Raw genomic sequence first — 19095 nt, forward strand, 5'->3', positions numbered from 1 at the left:
GGCACCAGTGGCTCACACCTGTAGTCCTAGCTACTCAAGAAGCTGAGATCTGGGGCTGGGAAGGTGGCTCAGTGGTAGAGCGCTTGCCTTGCATGCCAGAGGCCCTGGGTTCGATTCCTCAGCACCCCATAAACAAAAAGAAAATAGCCAGAAGTGGCGCTGTGGCTCAAGTGGTAGAGCACTAGCCTTGAGCTGAAGAGCTGAGGGACAGTGCCCAGGCACAGAATTCAGGCCCCACGACTAGACCCCTACCCCCCCTCAAAAAAAAGAAGCTGAGCTCTGAGGATTATGATTGGAAGCCAGCTCAAAAGGAAAGTCTATGAGACTCATCTCCATTTAACTACCAAAAAGCCAGAAGTGGAGCTGTGGATCAAGTGGTAGAATGCTAGCCCTGAGTAAAACACCTTAGGGACAGCATCCAGGCCCTGAGTTTAAGCCCCAGGACTGGCACAAAAAAGAAAAAGAAAAAGAAAAAGGAATTATATCACTACATTCCACTACATGGTGATTTTCTGTGTACTTTACATATATTAATACAATAATCCTACCCAGATTCCCATTTTATGAATGAGGAAACTGAGGCACAGTTAAAAAGTAAACAGTAAGACTTGGCATAGATGTAGCCAGGCTAGCTCTTAATCACCAAGGCATCTTGACCAGCACAGTGCTGGATTCAATAAATCCATGATATTCCTCTGGAAGACACAGACACATACACACACACACACACACACACAAACACCCCACACCCCCTCTTCCGCTTGGGCTTTGGAATCTGATGTTTTTGTTATTAGTTTATTACATGGTGCAGTTCAAGTGGGCAGCACACGGAAATCAGCTTCACAAACACATGGATCTGATGTGGCTGCTCAAGGAACAGAAGAACAAATCCAACCCTGAGAAATGCTAGTTCGCTCTGAACGATGACTCACAACTGCTATTTTCACAAACAGCCGGCTAATTAAACTTTCTTATGAACTCTGCTAACCAATTTTTCCAATGCATGGAGGAAAAATTATTCATTATAGACCGGAATCCAAAATCTAATATTAACAGCACAAGTAGGATCTGTGGCATTGTAATTTGATCAGTTGGAGCATTAGTAACAGTTAGACACTGATGTCTGAGAGAGTTAATCAGCTTTTGCCGAGATGTACGTAGATAACTGAACAAAACATCTGGAAGGAAGACTAGAATGCATAGCCAAGCTTATCTCAGAGAGTTGACTATTTGCCTTTCCCTCAAAAATTCCCTGCTTATAATATCCTGTCTTCTGAGTGGCTATAGTAATATCCTGAATTAGTGTTGTCACTTTAACAACTTGCCAACACATTAGCAACTCCTCTGATGTCACAACAGTCAGTAAGCAGGGAAGAGCCAGTAGTATTAACCCCATTAGACCCCATTAGGCCCAGAATGGTTGGGTCTGTCACCAAATCTGGCAGCTACAGCTTGAACAAGAATCTGCTCGTCCTTTCATTTTTTCATGTTATCAATCACAAAAGTAGCCTAATTCTTAAGAACAATGTTGGAAATTATCCTGATATTTTCAAATATCTAATTAAAGGCTTTCACTTACAATCTTCCAGAAACACCAAAACTGGGGGCCTTCACTTATGTCATCAAGTTTGAATTTAAAACTACCCTCTGAAATTGTAGAGGAATATTAAAGACATGGATACACAGGGAATAAAGACTTCTGGAGGACTTACAGAAATGTTAGTCTTCTGTGAAGTGGAGCAGGAGACAGGCCTTCCCTTGAAGTAGACCTTATCTCTAGTTAGATCAATGCACTAGTTTGGTATTTCTGACCAGAAAGTATTTGGAGTATGAGCACGTTTGGGGAGTGTTGGCACTTGGGGAATACTTTCTCTCTTTATAGTTAAGGGGTAATCTAGCTCATTGGCAAGGTTCTTCTTCCTGGTGGGGAGCACTGGGAATTACAAAGATGGATGACAATTAGTTCTAGTTTCCCTTGTCAGAACTAGAAAACAAAAGGGTCATCTGAAGTTCCCACTTGTTGTCCAGTTCAGGGCTTTGGGCCAGAATTCACTGCAAGAACCATCACCAGAAAGATGGGGGCTGAAGACTGAATGAAGTTCCTACGTGCCCTAACTTAGGGTCTGAAGGAGGAGGACAGAACTGAAGAGATTCAAGCCAGTAAGTCTTCAGTTCAGGGAAGCAGGCAAGGAGTATCTGCTTTGAACTTCGTCTTCTGGCTTATTGTATCTTAGGCTGATGAAAACAGGAGCTCCACTTACGTAGCTTCTCTATGTATTACTATCTGCTCTGGCCATAACGTTCAAGGCAATCAACTCAAAATAGTTCCAGGTAAGAAAGAGGGAGAAATTCCTGTATCTAGAGAAACAGCTATGATGAAGATGGTCTGGTTTCCACTTGAGAAAGGGATGAAGGTGTCCTGTTAGTTTTTTCTTCATGTAAAGAAAACTCAGGCTAGCTGGTCTGTTACTTCTCAGATTGGTCACATTTAATTTACCATCTAATAGTCTCCTTTTACCATTCTACATCCATTTCCTTACTCTCATTATTTTTTAAATGTCTATGAGCTATTTTAAATTTAGTTTTTTGCATATTACTTTATAAGCCAATTCAAATCTCTTTTGGATCAAAGTGACATATACGTAAATAAGAAAGTGGAAAAGCAAGACCGGAAATAAGCAGAGAAAAATGAGAAGGAAGAACAAGGAAAATGAAGAGTAACTTGTTCTTGACCCAAGTCTTGTTTGGGCTGCTCTGGCCTCACCTGTAAAGTGAGTACATCTACTACCTAAACTGGGTACCTCATTAAGTTTAAAGGGAGTACTGAATAGAAGAGCCTCTGAAGAGAAATACTAAGAGCAAATATCTGGTATTGCTAAGTGTATATTTCATGCTTGTACCAGCAATAGGATGATTTCATCTGATTCAAGAGGTCTGTGATGAGAAATGTCATTAGCAGCAAAAGTATTTCGAGATATTACTCTAGCTGTATCCACTTTGTGTTGATAGGGCCTTGCATCTCACCAGATGTTCAACTATAAAGCAGGAGCCAAGCAGAAAGTCAAACTTACAAATCATCAAGAAATTGAAGGATATGAAAAAAGAAAAAAGGAATTACTGAGCAAACACATGTGTGACTTCAGTGAGATAATCATGCTCAGAGGTCATGATCACAGAGATCAGGGAAGGCTGGTAAAGTGCCAGCCTTCTATGCTGGATAGGGTTATTTATTAGAAAAGTAGAAAGAATACATGCTTTAACATCTCATAAACTTGACTTCACATCTCAGCACCAGCATTTATTGGATAAATAATTTGCCTCTCTGAGTTACAATTAATTCATTGACACAAAGAAGTTATGAATACCTACTCCATATAATACTATTGACTGTTCTATTTACTATTCCTTGATGAAGTCCGGATTAGTCAGCTTGTGCTGCCCATAACACAATACCCTGGACTGAATATCGCTTATCACTCCAGCAGGCATGGCTGGGTTCTGGTAAGGTCTCTATGACTTGCAGATGTCTATCTTCTTGTTTGGTGTGTGCATAGACAGCATACCACTCTTCTTATAAGGACATGCATTTTTATTAGATTCTGTCCTTATGATCTCATCTAATTTTTTGTAACCCAAGAATTTACTTTAGGGGGTAAAAGCTTAAACATATGGAATTTGGGGGATGGGATAAATATTTATCCCTTAACACCTTTTTAAAGCTTGGCTCCTCACCTACACAGTAGTCTCCTACAATCTATTTTCTGTCAAGTTCAAGGCTCATTTCCCATCCATTGTTCATCCTTTTCTCTTTTGGACACTCATAAGTGATGTCTTCATTTTTATTCAGCACAGGCAGAGTGGTAAGGTAACAGAAAGATTACAAACTTTACAACTTGACAGGTCTATCCCCTCTCATCAGTTCACTAATTCTAGGCTTGGTTTCCTCAGCTGAAAAATGGGGTAATAAGCCTTGATCATGAAAAATCTGAAGTTTCAATGAGTTCTTTATAATATGTCAAGCACTGTAGATTCATGTAATACTCATTCTATCAAATCGCCTACTTCCCTGTCCTGTTATGACTCCTTCTGTGTTATCTTTACAATGACATCGATAGCCAGGGTCATGGCTGGGAGTTGTGTATCATGCATATAACCCTAATATTCAAGGAGGCTGAGGCAAGAGGATTATGAATCCAAGGACAGTCTGGGCTACATAGTGAGTTCAAAGCCAACCTGAGCTACATAGATCCTGCCTCAAAAATAACCAGAAACAAAAATTGCCAGAGTCAGTTGGAACAAGTTTGAGTCTTGGTGAAAAACAAAACAAAACAGCCAAGATGGATGTGCACCATAAGCAGGCCACTTGTCCCTTCCAGATAGAGGCCCTAAAATTTGATCTGTCTTTCCTCTCTCATTGCCCCTGTTGTTAGAGATGACCACAAACCATGTCTCATTCATTTTGGCTTCTTTGAAGATTCTGACACAGAATGTAAGAGAGAACAGAAAGGAAATAACATTTATTTGGTCTGAGAGAGTAGACACCAATAAATACTGTTGGTTGATTGAGAATGTTTTACAAATATAAAAGCCTTACACAAATATATGGTTTCTATCTGTATTTTATCATTTCTCCAAACAAGAAATATCTTTTCCTATCAAAGCTCAATTTTGGCACTGTAGAGAAAACGAAAAGGCAACTTAAATAGGAGGAATAAAGACAGATATAGAGTTCATAGTCAAGAGCTGTAAGGGAGAGGCAGAAAGGGGGAGGAAGAGGGCAGATTGAAAACAGAAATCACCACTACCACATCGCTCAAAAGACAAGAAGAAGATGAATTTCCCATTAACACATTTCAGAAAGCACTTTCCTCCTACCCTGAAGCTGATGAATTACATTTTTAGATAATGTGTGGAAATTTCAGCTTAACATTGCCTTTCTGTTAGTTGCTAGTCTCAATCAACTAGGCCACTCTACAGAGAAGGGGGAGTAAGGGCATGCGTGTGTGTGTGTGTGTGTGTGTATGTGTGTGTGTGTGTGTGTGTGTGTGTGTGTGTGTGTGTGTGTGTGTTGGGGAAAGGAGAGGAGACTGAGTGAACAGGGAATTGGTCTTATGAACCAGTCAGCTAAGGCACAGAAATAGAAAGTCCTTAAAATACCCAAGCCCAATTCACGTCCTAGGTAAAAAGCCTTTTGAGACATCTCTCCTGGGATATGAGAATACTTTCCTATGGTTCTTCAAGTTGGAAGTGGGTCAGAACTGTCAGCTTTGGAAGAGAAGATGAAGAGGTGATAGCTAGGAGGCAAAGTGAGACCATACGTGGTCTGTAATCCTGACTATTGCCATCTTGGGAAACAAAGCAAAACAAAACAAAATGATGTGGAAAGCTGCAGAACATACCTGCACAAACCCTAAATCCCCCAGCGCCATTCAACTGCCAAGTCCTAATTAGAACGGATGGGAGGTCTCTGATTGCCCTTGATGGGTATGTAAAAGGGACAGTGATTACATGCTTTACTGTCTGCACCTAATGTTCTGATACTCTTCAAGTGAAGATGTAAGGCTACACCCTTAATAAGGCACACCACCCCCTATTGTATTACTTTGTAACCCTGCCAATTTTTTTTCCATACCTAAAAGTTTTCCATTCACCACAATTCCAATTCCCTTCCCAAGTCAACATATCAGAAGTCTTATTTTTTTCTTTATGGAATAGGTATAAGATGTCTGCTGGAAGGTAATATAAAATGACAGATGCAAATCTGTCTGATTTTCCTCTGAATTCAGGGGACACATCACATTGCACCAAGCACATTTTCCAAATTTGAGCAAAATCCACTGATAAACACTATTATTTCTTCTATTCTTTCTATTACTAACACATGCCTCTCTGATGTGAATGGAAGAAAAAGCTTATTGGGCTAATCAATATCTTGGGATTTTTCTTGGCTATATCTAATTGAGGCTGGTTTTAACTATGTTTAGACCAAGGTAGCTTCCATTTCAACATATTGCTTTTAAAACAAAGGAAAGGTGAACACTATGAAGGGTATTTCAAGAAGGGAGAAAAATTAGATGTGAAAGATCACTCCAAATCTAGTCTTCATTGTTAAGTAAGCAGTAACCTGTTTAATTAAAAAATTTGATGTTTTTTAACTCAGAGTGTTCAATTTTCCCAAACAGTTCTAATGATGCTTTCCCTTGTACTGCAAATTTTCATTTCCTAGGAATACTCTATGAATTGGTTTGTAAAGGGGAGAAGTCAGCTTACTATTTTAAAAGAAACTGCCAGGTATAAAGTACACAATGGGCAACTCTCAAATTAGTAAGACATTTCTAGGTTCAAGTCCTGGCTCCCATATCTGGAAGCTATATCACTTTGTCAAAGTAAATCATTACTATACTCAATTTCTCCTGATCTCATCAAAGTCCTTAGCATATCGTAATTGCCCATTAACACTGGCTATTCTTATGCTTCTATAATAAATCTCAATTTACTATTTAAATGACATTATTCTTAAAGCATTTTATACGGCACCTAGAAATCAAGATCAAAATATATAAAAGCTGCTCCTCTGATTCTGATTTGTCTTTGCTAAGTGTTACACAAAATGGTATTGGTAAACTTATGGCTGACTTTACAATTCAAGAATGAATTCAAAACATTTTCATATTTTAGGATCTATTTATGTATGTATGTATTTATTTGTGCTGGTACTGGGGCTTGAATTTAGGGCTTGTGTTCTTGTTTAGCTTTTTATTTTTGGCTCAAGACTATAACTCTACTAGTTGAGCCACAGCTCCAGTAACTCTTTATGGGTTACTTACAGATGAGAGTATCTCAGATTTGTCTGTGTGGTCTGGCTTCAAACTGGGATCCTCAGATCTCAGCCTCCTAAGCAGCTAGGATTCTGGGTGTGAGCCACCCTCGCCCCTCTATATTAGAATTTTTCATAACTATTTATTGTTATTTCAGAAGTCAGTTAAATTCTCATTGTGTTCCTATAAATGCAGTTTCCTGAAAGCATGAGATGTAAATAAAACCACCATGATCCTCACATTCCTTTCCTTCTCCCTCCCAGCAAACTGTGCTTTCTCCACAGGCCTCCTGGTCTGGAAGCTGTTACAGACACCCCCCTCCTGTGCCCTCCCCAAGTCCCACATCTCACCTACTAAGAGAGGTTTGGGATGATTAGCACTTTGACAAACCCGAGAAAGAACAGAAGTTACCTCATGTCACTACATCAAAATGGAGCTGGTTTCTTTTTTAATTAAAGATGTAGCTTCAGATATAAAGGTGGTGACAAAGTATTCTCCCTGATGTCCAGAATAGTTAAGAGGTTGTGTGTGTGTGTGTGTGTGTGTGTGTGTGTGTGTGTGTGTGTGTGTGTGTTTCTCCTCCATGTCCTGTTTTTTTCCCACTGAAAAATGGTATTAATTAAGCTGAAAATGTGTTATAAAGGGGAAAAGGAATGAAGAGATGGATTAGAGATGGTGTTTAGAAAATGTCTTTGTCCATTGGGCCTTAACTCCAAACCCACATTATTTTTTTGGCATACTTAATTCATCTGCCAAGGCTGTTTCCAAAGAGGAAAATTCTAGCTCTGATTCCTTTGTTCAAAGCATTGAGGAACAAAAACTGCTTTGGTTCTCAAGCTGGAACTTTAACTCCTTTGCCTTTCTTTCCCCTGCCTAAATCCTAACCTCATCTTTCTAATCTTTTTTGAATAGCTCTCAGCTAACGTGGGTCCTCTCCCTCCCACAGCACTTGTGCTCTATCTGTATACTGCTCTATACTGTATACTACTCTCGAGATACACAGTTTTTGATACTGTTCAGTTTGGGCTGCTCTATTCTCAAATCTCTTTTCAGATTTCTTACTTGCCCAAAATGGACAAAAAAAGACCATTCTTAAAAAATGACCCTGCATAGACACATGGAGAATAGCTACAAGTAAAAATGGAGTTTTTAAAAAAATCACTGTGATACCAATAATCACATAGTGTGAAGAGGCAGATCAAAACTATTTATTGCCATATACTGAGTTCATCCTTTTTAGGGATTTTTCTTTGTTGTTTCTGACATTTCTTTTGGGGGGAGGTAGAGTGATAACAAGGTAGACATTTATAAAAATGCAATGTAGCCAGGTGTTGCTGGCTCATGCCTGTAAATCCTAGCTACTCAGGAGGCTGAGACCTGAGGATGGTAGTTCAAAGTCAGTCCAGCAAGAGACTCATCTTTAATTGACTAAAAACCCGAAGTAGGGTTGTGGCTGTAGTGGTAGAATACTAGCCTTGAGCACAAGAGATCAGGGACAGCACACAGGTCTTTAATTCAAGCCCCAGAACCTGCACATGTGCACACACATGCACACATGGACACATGAATGTGCACGAACATGTGCACACACACACACACACACACACACACACACACACACACACACACACAAATGAAATGCAGCATTCCAGCTCTTCTGACTTTAATACCACCTGAACCACCTAATCTTGTTCTGCCCTAGCTATGTTTCTTTCTCTTAAAACTCCAATAAAATAGAAATTTGAATTCAGTAGGCAATCTAAATGCTTACACAAAGCAAAAGTAAAATGACACTGAAACAAACAAACAAAATAGAAACCTAAATCGATTCTCTGAAGTCTATGTGGGGAACCTATCATTTTTACCCAGGGCTTGGTGTTCCTTGCCTGAGTTTTTAGATGGCATGAATCCTCTGGGCCACATGCCACTTCTCTTCCTCTCTATTTGGCAGAGGCTACAGGTAGATGCAGGAGAAATACCAAAGGACCTGGCTTGCAATGCTATCATGTGCCCACAGCGACACATACCCAAGCAACTGAGGATGCATGCTTTCTCTCCTGGGTACTCAGATTATCCTGATAAGTGTCCTTTCCCAACTAAAAAATGAAAACCGAATGTCTCTGAAAAGACATTATTTAATAAGTAGCAGAGGTGTCCAAAAGCGCTTGCACAGGAAGCTTAAGCTTGACATTTTCAGCAAATTTGTCTCTACCTCGAAGGAGGATGCAGGTTATGTCCCAGTGGATGACAAATATTGTTAGCTTTGCTTCCTTTTATACACAGGAGTCTTGTTTAAAACCACAGGCATTCAGTAGACTCTGGGAGGGCAGCCAGCAACCTCTACTCAGAGGAACATGCTTCTGCTTTGGGTTATGGGACCGGGGTGAGCAGCAGTTTTCACCTTGTATGTGCTTTTGAATAAAATCATACTCTTGGAAACTAGGGTGACTCACTGCACTCCACCACCTGCTAATAACAATCCTGCCTGGGGAAGTTGTGTAGCCTTGTTTAGCTTCAGTTTCCTCATCTAAGAAAATAGAGGCTGATCTCCATGGCAAATGGAATAAGGTGTTTCTAGTGCTCACGGTACAAATACTTGCCAAATAGTGGCAATTATGTCTCAGGACTACATCACTTAAATCTATGCCTGAATTTCTTTTATGTGTTCTCAAATCGCAACTTCATCAGCAGCCCACAGCCAGGGGTGAGTCTAGCCTGCTGGTAATGCAATCAACACAGTGTCTTCCTCTCAAGGGATCTGAACTTTACAGAAGCCAGGACTTTAAAGGAACCTATTATACTCTCTTAGGGAGTGGCTTGGGTTGGCAAATCTTAATCTTGAATTCTTATCTCTTTATCACTCCCCCTACCCCCAATCCTCCCACTGGATATTTAGAACTCCTTGTAAACTTCACAGGATCGAGATGCATTGAGATCTGTAGGAGGTGTTGGAGGAAAAGGGGGGAATGGGATGTTAAAAATCAGGGCAACAAAAATACCTATGATGTCATTTACCCTGACTTCTGAACCACCATCTAGCTGCAGCCTTTCCACTTATCTGGTGTGATGATACCTCACCTCACCCAGCCTGTGTTATAACTTAACCCCCAAAGCAGGCCTCAGAGGGTCTTCAGTAAGTGCTATCCCCCCCTCCTTCCCACCTCCGTCTCTCCCTCCTCTGACTTTTAGCATAGCCAATTAAACCTGAACAACGGGTAGATGGAGGAAATATGCTGCATCTATGGAATGGTACAGCAGGGACCAGTTTCACTGTTAATTTAAAATGCAAGAATTAATTAGGTAGTGTAAATGAAGAATTTAATAAGCACACTTTACAACCACAAGTTCTACTTTTATTAAACACTGCTACCAAATGAGGGCAAATATCTCTGGTCTCTCTCTACTTCCCTAGCTCATTCCCATAAGTTCTCTATAAATACATTTTTGTCTGAATTTTAAAAAATGCATAATTATAAATTTATTTCTGAATTATATTTCTGCTTTCTACCCATAAGCTTCTTCTTTAAGCTCAGATGCTACTGTATTATCTCTGCTTGTGCTGGAGAGGGTGCTAAACAAACCGAAGTCGACAATTTTGGTTTTTGTATACCAAATTAAAGGCTGTCTTCGAAGCTGTCACTCTTATTCAAATCTACTGGGTGAACTACCAAATTAGCATTCTTTCAGTAAAGGAATCTGCTTGTTTAAGCATGTGTCTTTAGAAAACAAGGCACAACACCATGAATCAGTATTTCTCAAAAATTTCACTACAATTCTCAAGGAGCCCTTCTGAAAAGGTGATTATTAATATCCACTAAGGTAGCTGGCAGAATCTCTACTTAGAAGGTAAAACTAAACAAAAAATACATTTTTATATAGGAGTGGGAGGGAGGATCATATGGTTAACTTGTCTTAATTTGGTTTGAATGATCATTCTATTATATAAAGATTATTCAGGAATCGAAATGTCAGCGTTCTTAAAGTATAGGCAATTCTGTTAAAGAACAGTTGATCCAGTTGTCTGGGATGAAATCATTAAAGCCTGGCCTCTTGGAGACTTTGACATAAATTTTCTATCCTGGTTGCTCTTCTGGAAGCATACTATAAAACAACATCTATAAAAACAACATCTTGCACATACTGAAAGACTGATGTTGGGCTAGGTGGTATAAAACTAGCCTCTCATTTCATTCTGACAGCACACTCTTTGAAATAAGTAAAATTTCCCAATTTTACAAATGAGGAAACTGTGTCTGGAGACTTCTGTGACTTCTATTGTAGGGAGTACCACTGGATTCCAGTTTTGTGGTTTTATAAAGTACTTAACTTATAAGGGGTACACATTTACAGAGTAGGAGAACATATATATGTTCACACATATACTGTAGTCTCTGATTTAAAAATCAGGATGATGTATCTTATTTTAATCAAAGAACATCCCTCTTTACTTCTAAAGGCAGATACCTCATCAATTAAACAGTCCAGGGAAAACAAATCAAAAGTTAGCATTCACAACTGACAGGAATTCAACACTGATGTGAGTGAATGGTTTCAGGAGTGGCCTATCAGATAGCAACAGCTTCACCATTCTCATTAGGTAGCCCAATATCTTCCTGAAAACATCCTCAATGCCAAAAAGATCACAGGGAAATTTCTCCCTAAAACATTATATTATCACTGTCTGGCAAACGTTGGGTCTTCAATGAACAGTTGTCAACAGGAAAAAAATCAGAACATGAACATCTTGAACATACTTTCAAGTAAAAAGTCCTTGAATTTTTAGAGTGTCTTCAAAACAAATGAAGTATTTCCTTTTTACTGGAGAGTAGCTGTATTCTAGAATTATCTGCTAATTTTAGGGCCGGGGTCTTTCCAGGGATAATGAGCAATTATATTACCCTTCTACAAGTTCCTTGGGCTCCCTTTAAAACACACAATATATGGTAGAACACTGGACCCACATAAACCAAATATTAGAGAGGAAGATAAATGAATAAAACTAGCATAGATTGTAGGGAAAGCTAAGTGCAGAACTGGGAACTCAAGGACAGAGTAGGGGGGCTGATTCAAAATAAGTGAGGCTAGAAACCAAGAATGACTGCATGTGAATGTGCATGCATAAGCTCCAAAAGCTTCACAAGATTCTTAATCTTTCTTCCCAATCTGTAATGGCTTCATGCGGTGTATGGATGCGCAGGTGTCGGTGAGTTTTCATGTTTGTGTGTGATCCATACCATCCAGAGATGCAGGGTACATGATGTAGATATTCAGGCATACCACCCCATATGGGCATTTTAGAACTAATTTCACACATCTAATGGAACAACGCTATCTGTGACTCAGCCTGGAATAGTGAAGAAGAGCATACCTGTAATTTTGTCTCTCACGAGCTTGCAAGATTCTATTTCACCAATGCTCCCAAAGAGACTCCTGAATTCCTCTTGGGTCATATTCTGGGGTAAATAGTTGACAATGAGGTTGGTTTTGCTGTCATCTGTAGCTGCTCCGGTCTGCATGGGAGATGGACAGTTTCTGTTGTTGCTAGAGGGTCCATTGCTTGTATTGGATGTCGGGCCATTTGACACCTGAGGCTCCATGGTGCTAATTATCTAAATAAAAAAAATAAAAAAGAAGCCTTTTTGAAATCTCAAAGAAAACACCACAATCTCTTTAAGATTTTTATTTTATTGTTTTGAAAAGAAAGAGAAGTAGATGAAGCAAAAGAGATTGGATTGTGAACACAGCCAATTTAGAAGCCTGTTTTAACCAAAATGTTAAACTCCTCCTGCTATTTTTAGGCCAGCCTGTAGATTTTGAACACAGACTAGAATGCAGTGGGAACTCTCCCATTATTTTGTTAATGAAAAGCTAATTCCTGTTTTCATTACACAATCACTCACAGAAATGTATACTTAAGCCACACCAAATTATAATTAAAATGTAAAGTAATAATCATGATTAAAATTAGAGTTCCATTAAAGCTGAAATAAAGCTAACTATGAAGGGCTACACAATCACCAGATCAAATACAGTACCTGTGTATTAACTATCTCATAAAGTAAAATGACATTAAATTAAGTGAGGCTGCTCCATATGAGAAGTATTTGGATTTGTCACTGATGCTTAGACACTGATTAGACTTCCAAAATAAATTCATAAATACATGTGGGGGAGTAACAAAAAGTCATTCAATGCTTTTTTTTTTGTCTAGCCACACTGTTACTGTTTCTCTTTACCTTCTAATAAAACAAACAAGTACACAAAAGGCATGAAGGAAGATAAAGGTTTTTAGGTCTCCACTTTAGATTCAGTGTACTCAGAGTCTGTTATCTTGAACACTACTGTAAGAGTCTTGTCTCTGGATTTAAATATTGAATTAAGGTTTTCTTCAGATATATGAACTGTCCCTGGCAGTATGCAAGGTAATCTTAAAAACAAAAAAAAAAATAAAAAAAGAATCTGTATCCTAGAGAATATAGAGGCTGAAGGGGGCATGGGCAGGTGGTAGGCTGGTGGCAGGACAGCAGGTATGTAGCACAGCAGCAGTTCCTCCTGTTGACAGGTTAGGGCATTCAGAGTGAGTACTGCAAAGATGGTGCTACAGTAAGATTTTACATGGAAAATGGGTTAAAGCTCATGAAGGCAGATCATCAGGATTCCTTCGATGAGCTGAAAAGAAAAAAACAACCTAGAAAATCCTAAGATCAGACAGCTAGCTAATAGCTAGTTAATATTCTGATATTTGAGATGAAGACCAAACTAGTCATGCCTAATGATTCTGTCATTGCAGGAAAGTATGATAGAGTCTGGACCTGTACCCAGGTTTCCTGCCCATTAGTCTCAGGTTTCCATTGTATCTCATTACAATCCTCTAGGCGTCCGTCATGATATGGTGTCCATCTCCCCTAGAATTATCAACTGCTTGGGAAGAGAAGGATGTTCTGCCATCCACTGTTGGTGTGATGTCTAGCAAAGGATATAAACTCTAGGAGCCTCAAGTTCCCTCATTAGAAAAATAGGAATGATGCCACCTGCTTCATGAAATTGTGAAAAGGATGTAGTGACACAACCATAGGCACAGTGAATAGTGGTGAAAACCACCATACTTACGGATAGTTCTGAGTCACACTGCCAATCACTTTTCTTACTGACTCTGCAAGAAGGCAATGAGGCATCTTCTACTATTCTCTACATCTTTTAGACCAGGAAAACCAAGGCACAGAAAGTTATCTGATAATTAATAGCTTCCATATTATTACTATTTGGTTGCTCAGAGAACTATGATAAAGCATTTTCACTGAATATAATATGTATGTAGTAAAATGTGAAGTGTACAAGTCTTAAGTCTTCAGCCCAAGAGAATGCTTACAAAGTAACACATGCAGGTAGCTATCTTTCAGATGATGGCACACAACATGATTAGCCCCATAGGAAACTTCCTCTTCTGTCCTCCTTTGTCATTTAAATTACCTCCCACCAACGAAATACTATAATGACTTCTGATGCATAGACTTGCTTTATCTATTTTTAAACTTTATATGAGTAGAATCATACTATCGGTATGCTTTTTGTGTCCTTTCACATATCTGAAATACCATCTATGTTGTTACATGTACTAATGGGTTGTTATTGTCCACTGCCTCAAGAGAATTCCATGGTGTGTAAACATAGCTATTTAACTATTGAATTTCTAGGTTGTCTTCTACTTTGAATCATTGTAGATTGACATTGCCATTATGACCACTATGCATATGTCTTTTGGTGCATATACATATCTGTTTAGTATATTCCTAAGATGCTTTTTTTTTGTGAGTCGCAGGGTTTGAACTCTGGGCCTGGGCACTGTCCCTTACATCTTCAGCTCAAAGCAAGCTCTCTACCACTTGAGCCACAGTGCCACTTCCAATTTTCTGGTGGTTAATCAGAGGTAAGAGTCTCATGGACTTTCCTGCCCAGGTTGGCTTCGAACCATGATCCTCAGATCTCAGCCTCCTGAGTAGCTAGGATTACAGGCATGAGCCATCAGTACTTAGCTAAAATATCAAGTTTTCGGTCATATGATATAGATATAGATTTATAGATGTTCCAACCTTAATTGATAATGCCAACAAGTTTTTCCAAGTGGTTGTACCAATTTACCCTCCCACCAGTAGAGGGTGCAAGTTCCAGTTGCTCCATCAATGTTTGGAGATTGTTTTTCAGTTTTGTTTGTACTTAACATTTTAATTTGCGGTAGAGTGGCTTGGTAAAAAAAAAAAAAATAAAGATTTTTGTTTTGAGTCAAAACAATAGCAGCCTTAGGATTCTAGTTCTATTACTTTTAGTCATGTGACCTCATATGTAGTACTTCAATACTCTGAGTTTCCCTTCCTTTTTTTTTTTCTTCTTCAAAACTCCATAGAATAAAACCTGACACATGATGTTATTTTCAGGGTGAGAGTTTGTGTATAAGAAGTGTCTAGCCGGATGCCAATGGCTCACATCTGTAATCCTAGCTACTCAGGAGGCTGAGATCTGAGGATCTGGTTCAAAGCCAGCCCTGGCAGGAAAGTCCGTGAGACTCTTATCTGCAATAAACCACCAGAAAATGGTGCTGTGGCTCAAGTGGTAGAACACTTGCCTTGAGCTGAAGAGCTGAGTGCCCAGGTCCAGAGTTCAAGCCCCATGACTGACAAAAATAAGTGTCTAGAATACAAACTTTGTAGAGGCATTATAGCTATTTTTCCTCATCAAACTCCACATGGGTAGTATGACTGCTTCATCTTTTGATGGTTACACATGGGAAATGAAACCAAAAGGAAGACATGAAGTCTTGAGTAGAGCCAGGGAAATACTGTAAAGCAAATTGAGAAGGTGGTAAGCATCCAAGGTTCTTTACCATCATGTAAGCAACTTAAGTGGCTCCACTTCTCACATCACCAGAACTTTCTTCTTGGCTTCAGGTCAACTGTAGGATTCCAGATGACTGGTCCAGACAGCAAGGAGACAGCAAAACGCTTCTGAGAGAATCCTATGTCAAGCTCTCCTCCGGATCAATAGAAACTATACCCAGAACCTTGTTCAGCTGCTCTGCACTACAGACAGGAGTCCAGGAAAAAAAACCAGGAAGGGAGGGAGCATGCTAACGGAGATGAGGGCCTCCAGGGTTTGGGCAGAGCCTCTGTTTGTTGTCCTCTTACTGCTTCTACAAGTCAGGAGCCAGGTGTCCAGTCAACATACATAGAAATTATTACCAATTAATTGGGGGTGGGGAGGGAGTTGGGAGGGCAGGGATGGTAAGGGGAAACAAAGGAGGAGGCAACAATGCTTGATAAAAAATGTACTTATTACCTTGCTCGTGTACTTGTAACTCCTCTGTGTGGTATTTTCACAATAAAATAATAATAATAATAATAATAATAATAATAATAATAATAATGAGATGTACTCATTTCCTTGCTCATGTAATTGTAACTTCTCTGTACAGTATTTTTACAATTAAAAAAACTTATTAATAATAAAAAAGAAAGTACTACCAACTCAGTAAGGAACCTGAAAATCAGAATTTGTCCTTTCAGGAGGTCTGGCTGGCAGAATTTCCCACTGCATTTTGATTTAATGTTTCCTTTCCTACTCCAGCCAATCCCCTACCATCTAAGAGCTTTCTTTTTGCTTATCACCTTTCTCAGGTTACCATTCTTCAGTGACACCTAAAAAATATCCTGTACTAGAAAGCTGTTTTGATTCAAATGATGGAATATGTAGAATGAATGAATGTCACACTTAGGCATGCTGAGAATAGGTGGGACAGAAACTTGGAAGTCTGCTGCATGCTCATGTTACAGACATGTGGCAAAAGCCAGCACTTGTCCATATGAACATCTTCCAGGTTTACCTGCTCCTGGAAGGCCCAGGAAGTGTGAAGGCTTACAACACAAAGTACTATGTGTTCCTCAATCAGCTTCTGGATCGCCTTATATCCTATTCAGGCTTCCTAACTTATTTTAACTACCAGACTTGAGAGCTAGCTAGAGATGAGACAACCCTTTTGTAAAAGAGACATGAGATGAAGTGTCTACCACTGAGCTCTGCTTCAACAGACTGCAGCTACATATAGGTCATGCTCTTGTGTGGTGAGATGGAGCTCTCTTGTCTCTGCACATATGCTATTACTCATGTATTAGAAAGAATGGATCAATACACACACACACACACATACATGCACACCTGCAGTTTTCCCAAAATGTATAGTTTGAAAGCCGAGAAACACTTGCAAACATGTTCATATACATCCTATAGTAAGTCCCCTCATGGGTCTGATTGATGCCTTCCAGGATGCTACACAGGTTCAGAAAAAAGTCAGAAATTGAAAACGTCAGCATCAAGTCTGACATATGAATACAACCAAGAAGATTTTAGGACATTGTCTAGAAGATGAGAGAAGGTGCTAATAGATGAAGACATTGAATGCGTAACTATGAAGCCATAACATTTTCAGGTTACCAGAGAGAGGATACCTGCAGTGGTAGGAAGCACTTCCTCCAGTAAGTGCAGAGGCTGGCTGGGCAAAAGCAGAACACTTACTTCCTCAGGCTAATGCCTTTGATATTCTAACCACCTAATCTTCATTGCAAAGAAATATGTAAGTCAGCGAAGTGGAGTATGTACATTAATGTGTACTGTTAGGAACTCACAGCCAACTTTAAGCTGACCAGATTCCAAACCCCCGGCCTCCACTTGCCCTCTCTTTCTTTCTTCCAAATGACAATGAAGAAAATTGCAGTCAGCATCTAGGATAGAGCATTGAGGTGGTTCAGTTGACTTCAAAGCCTAATGGTTGTACAAAGCACTACATTAAATCTTTTATGTTCTCCTGATATATTTTAAGAAACATTATACAGGCAGAAAATTTCAGGGATAAACTATTAGAGCAGTGCACAATAACAGAGGCACTCAAATCCTGTCATTGTAAATGTCGATGGTTTGAATGACTAATTACTCACACTCAACACATTAACCTCACCCCTCCCACCACTCTTTTCTGCAAAACATATAACAAAAGCAAGAGGGAGGGCCTCAGACATACAGCTGCCAGATCATCACCAGGGCTGTTGCTGTTTATCTCTGCAAAGGGGAGTTAAGGAGAGCAGAGTCTGCACAAGCCTTTTTTTTTCATGGTTCTCCTGAAGTGTGTGTGTGTGTGTGTGTGTGTGTGTGTGTGTGTGTGTGTGTGTGTGTGTGTGTGCGTGCATGCGTGCACGTGCGTGCGCGTGCACATGTGTATGTATGGTGTGTTGGGAGGATGCTAACTTTCTCTGCCATTCATGGCAGCTCAGTTGCCACAATCCAGGGTTTTTATATCAGCTCATAGTACTGTTAACAATTTCTTGAATGTATCAGGTTGTGTGCAGATTTAAAAAAAGGTGGGGGGCACTTGTATCTGCACTGGCTAGATCTGGCTAGATGAACAGAGATGGAAGCCAGGTGTGCCAGGCACTCTGCTAGGCTCTGGAAATAGGGAGATAAAGACAAGAAATGAGCTGACCATGAGTCCACAGCGTGGTACACAATAGGGACTTAGAGCCCAACGCCATGTTTTACTATGAGGAATGTGAAGCCCAGAAGAGGGCAATGATTTGCCCAAGGTCACATTGGTACTTAGAGATCTAGATGGGCTACAGCACAGGTCCACAGGCACGCTTCACTTCTGTCCTCCAGTGACAGCGATTCCAAACACCCATTGGGATAAAATTTACTTTTGGGACTGTGGAGGGATGGCCCTGGCATACACTGGATAGAGGAAACACTCTACCCCCAGATCTTCCTATGTGCACTGCTTCACAGTTCACCAAGCATGGAGGCCTGAGCTGTGAGGCCCACAGCAAGAGATGTTCTTATAATGGTGGTCTCTATCAACTATGTGTGCCAAGGCCTGACTTAACCACCTGTAGGTTCTGGGTACCATACTGATGAATCAAGGGAAGTCCACATAAGTGCAATAGTTCACTGGACTCCCCAAACTATGCTGTGAAATATAAGCCAATAAAACAGTGTCAGGCCCAGTTTTTGGCAACACTGACGTTTTAACTCAGAGCCTCAAAGTTTGCAAGGCAGGCACTCTATCAAATTATGCTTGGCCCATTTTTGCTTTTGCTTTAGTTTCTTTTTCTTTTTCTTTTCCTTTTCCCAAGCCTTGGACCATGATCCTCCTACCTATGCCACCAGAGAACTGGGATTACAGTTGTCAATCATCATACTCCACTTTCTTGTTGAGATGGAGTCTCACTAGCTTTTTGTC

General features: G+C 39.9%; 1 protein-coding gene across 6 annotated transcripts in view; it reads right to left on the bottom strand.

The window, feature by feature from the left end:
- The window catches only part of Elavl4 (ELAV like RNA binding protein 4), a 143834-nt gene that overhangs the window by 39549 nt on the left and 85190 nt on the right, over nt 1-19095 (bottom strand). For 5 of the 6 annotated variants that reach the window (XM_069987267.1, XM_069987265.1, XM_069987268.1 and 2 more), the window contains exon 2: nt 12187-12427. In XM_069987267.1, coding sequence (XP_069843368.1) covers nt 12187-12427 — 241 coding nt within the window. Of the gene's footprint in view, nt 1-12186; nt 12428-15696; nt 15784-19095 lie in introns of all 6 variants that reach the window. The other variant, XM_069987269.1, reaches the window with a different exon arrangement.

This window comes from Dipodomys merriami, unplaced genomic scaffold (genome assembly GCF_024711535.1).
Source record: "Dipodomys merriami isolate MVZ:Mamm:240054 unplaced genomic scaffold, mDipMer1.0.p SCAF_34, whole genome shotgun sequence".
Classification (NCBI taxonomy): domain Eukaryota; kingdom Metazoa; phylum Chordata; class Mammalia; order Rodentia; family Heteromyidae; genus Dipodomys; species Dipodomys merriami.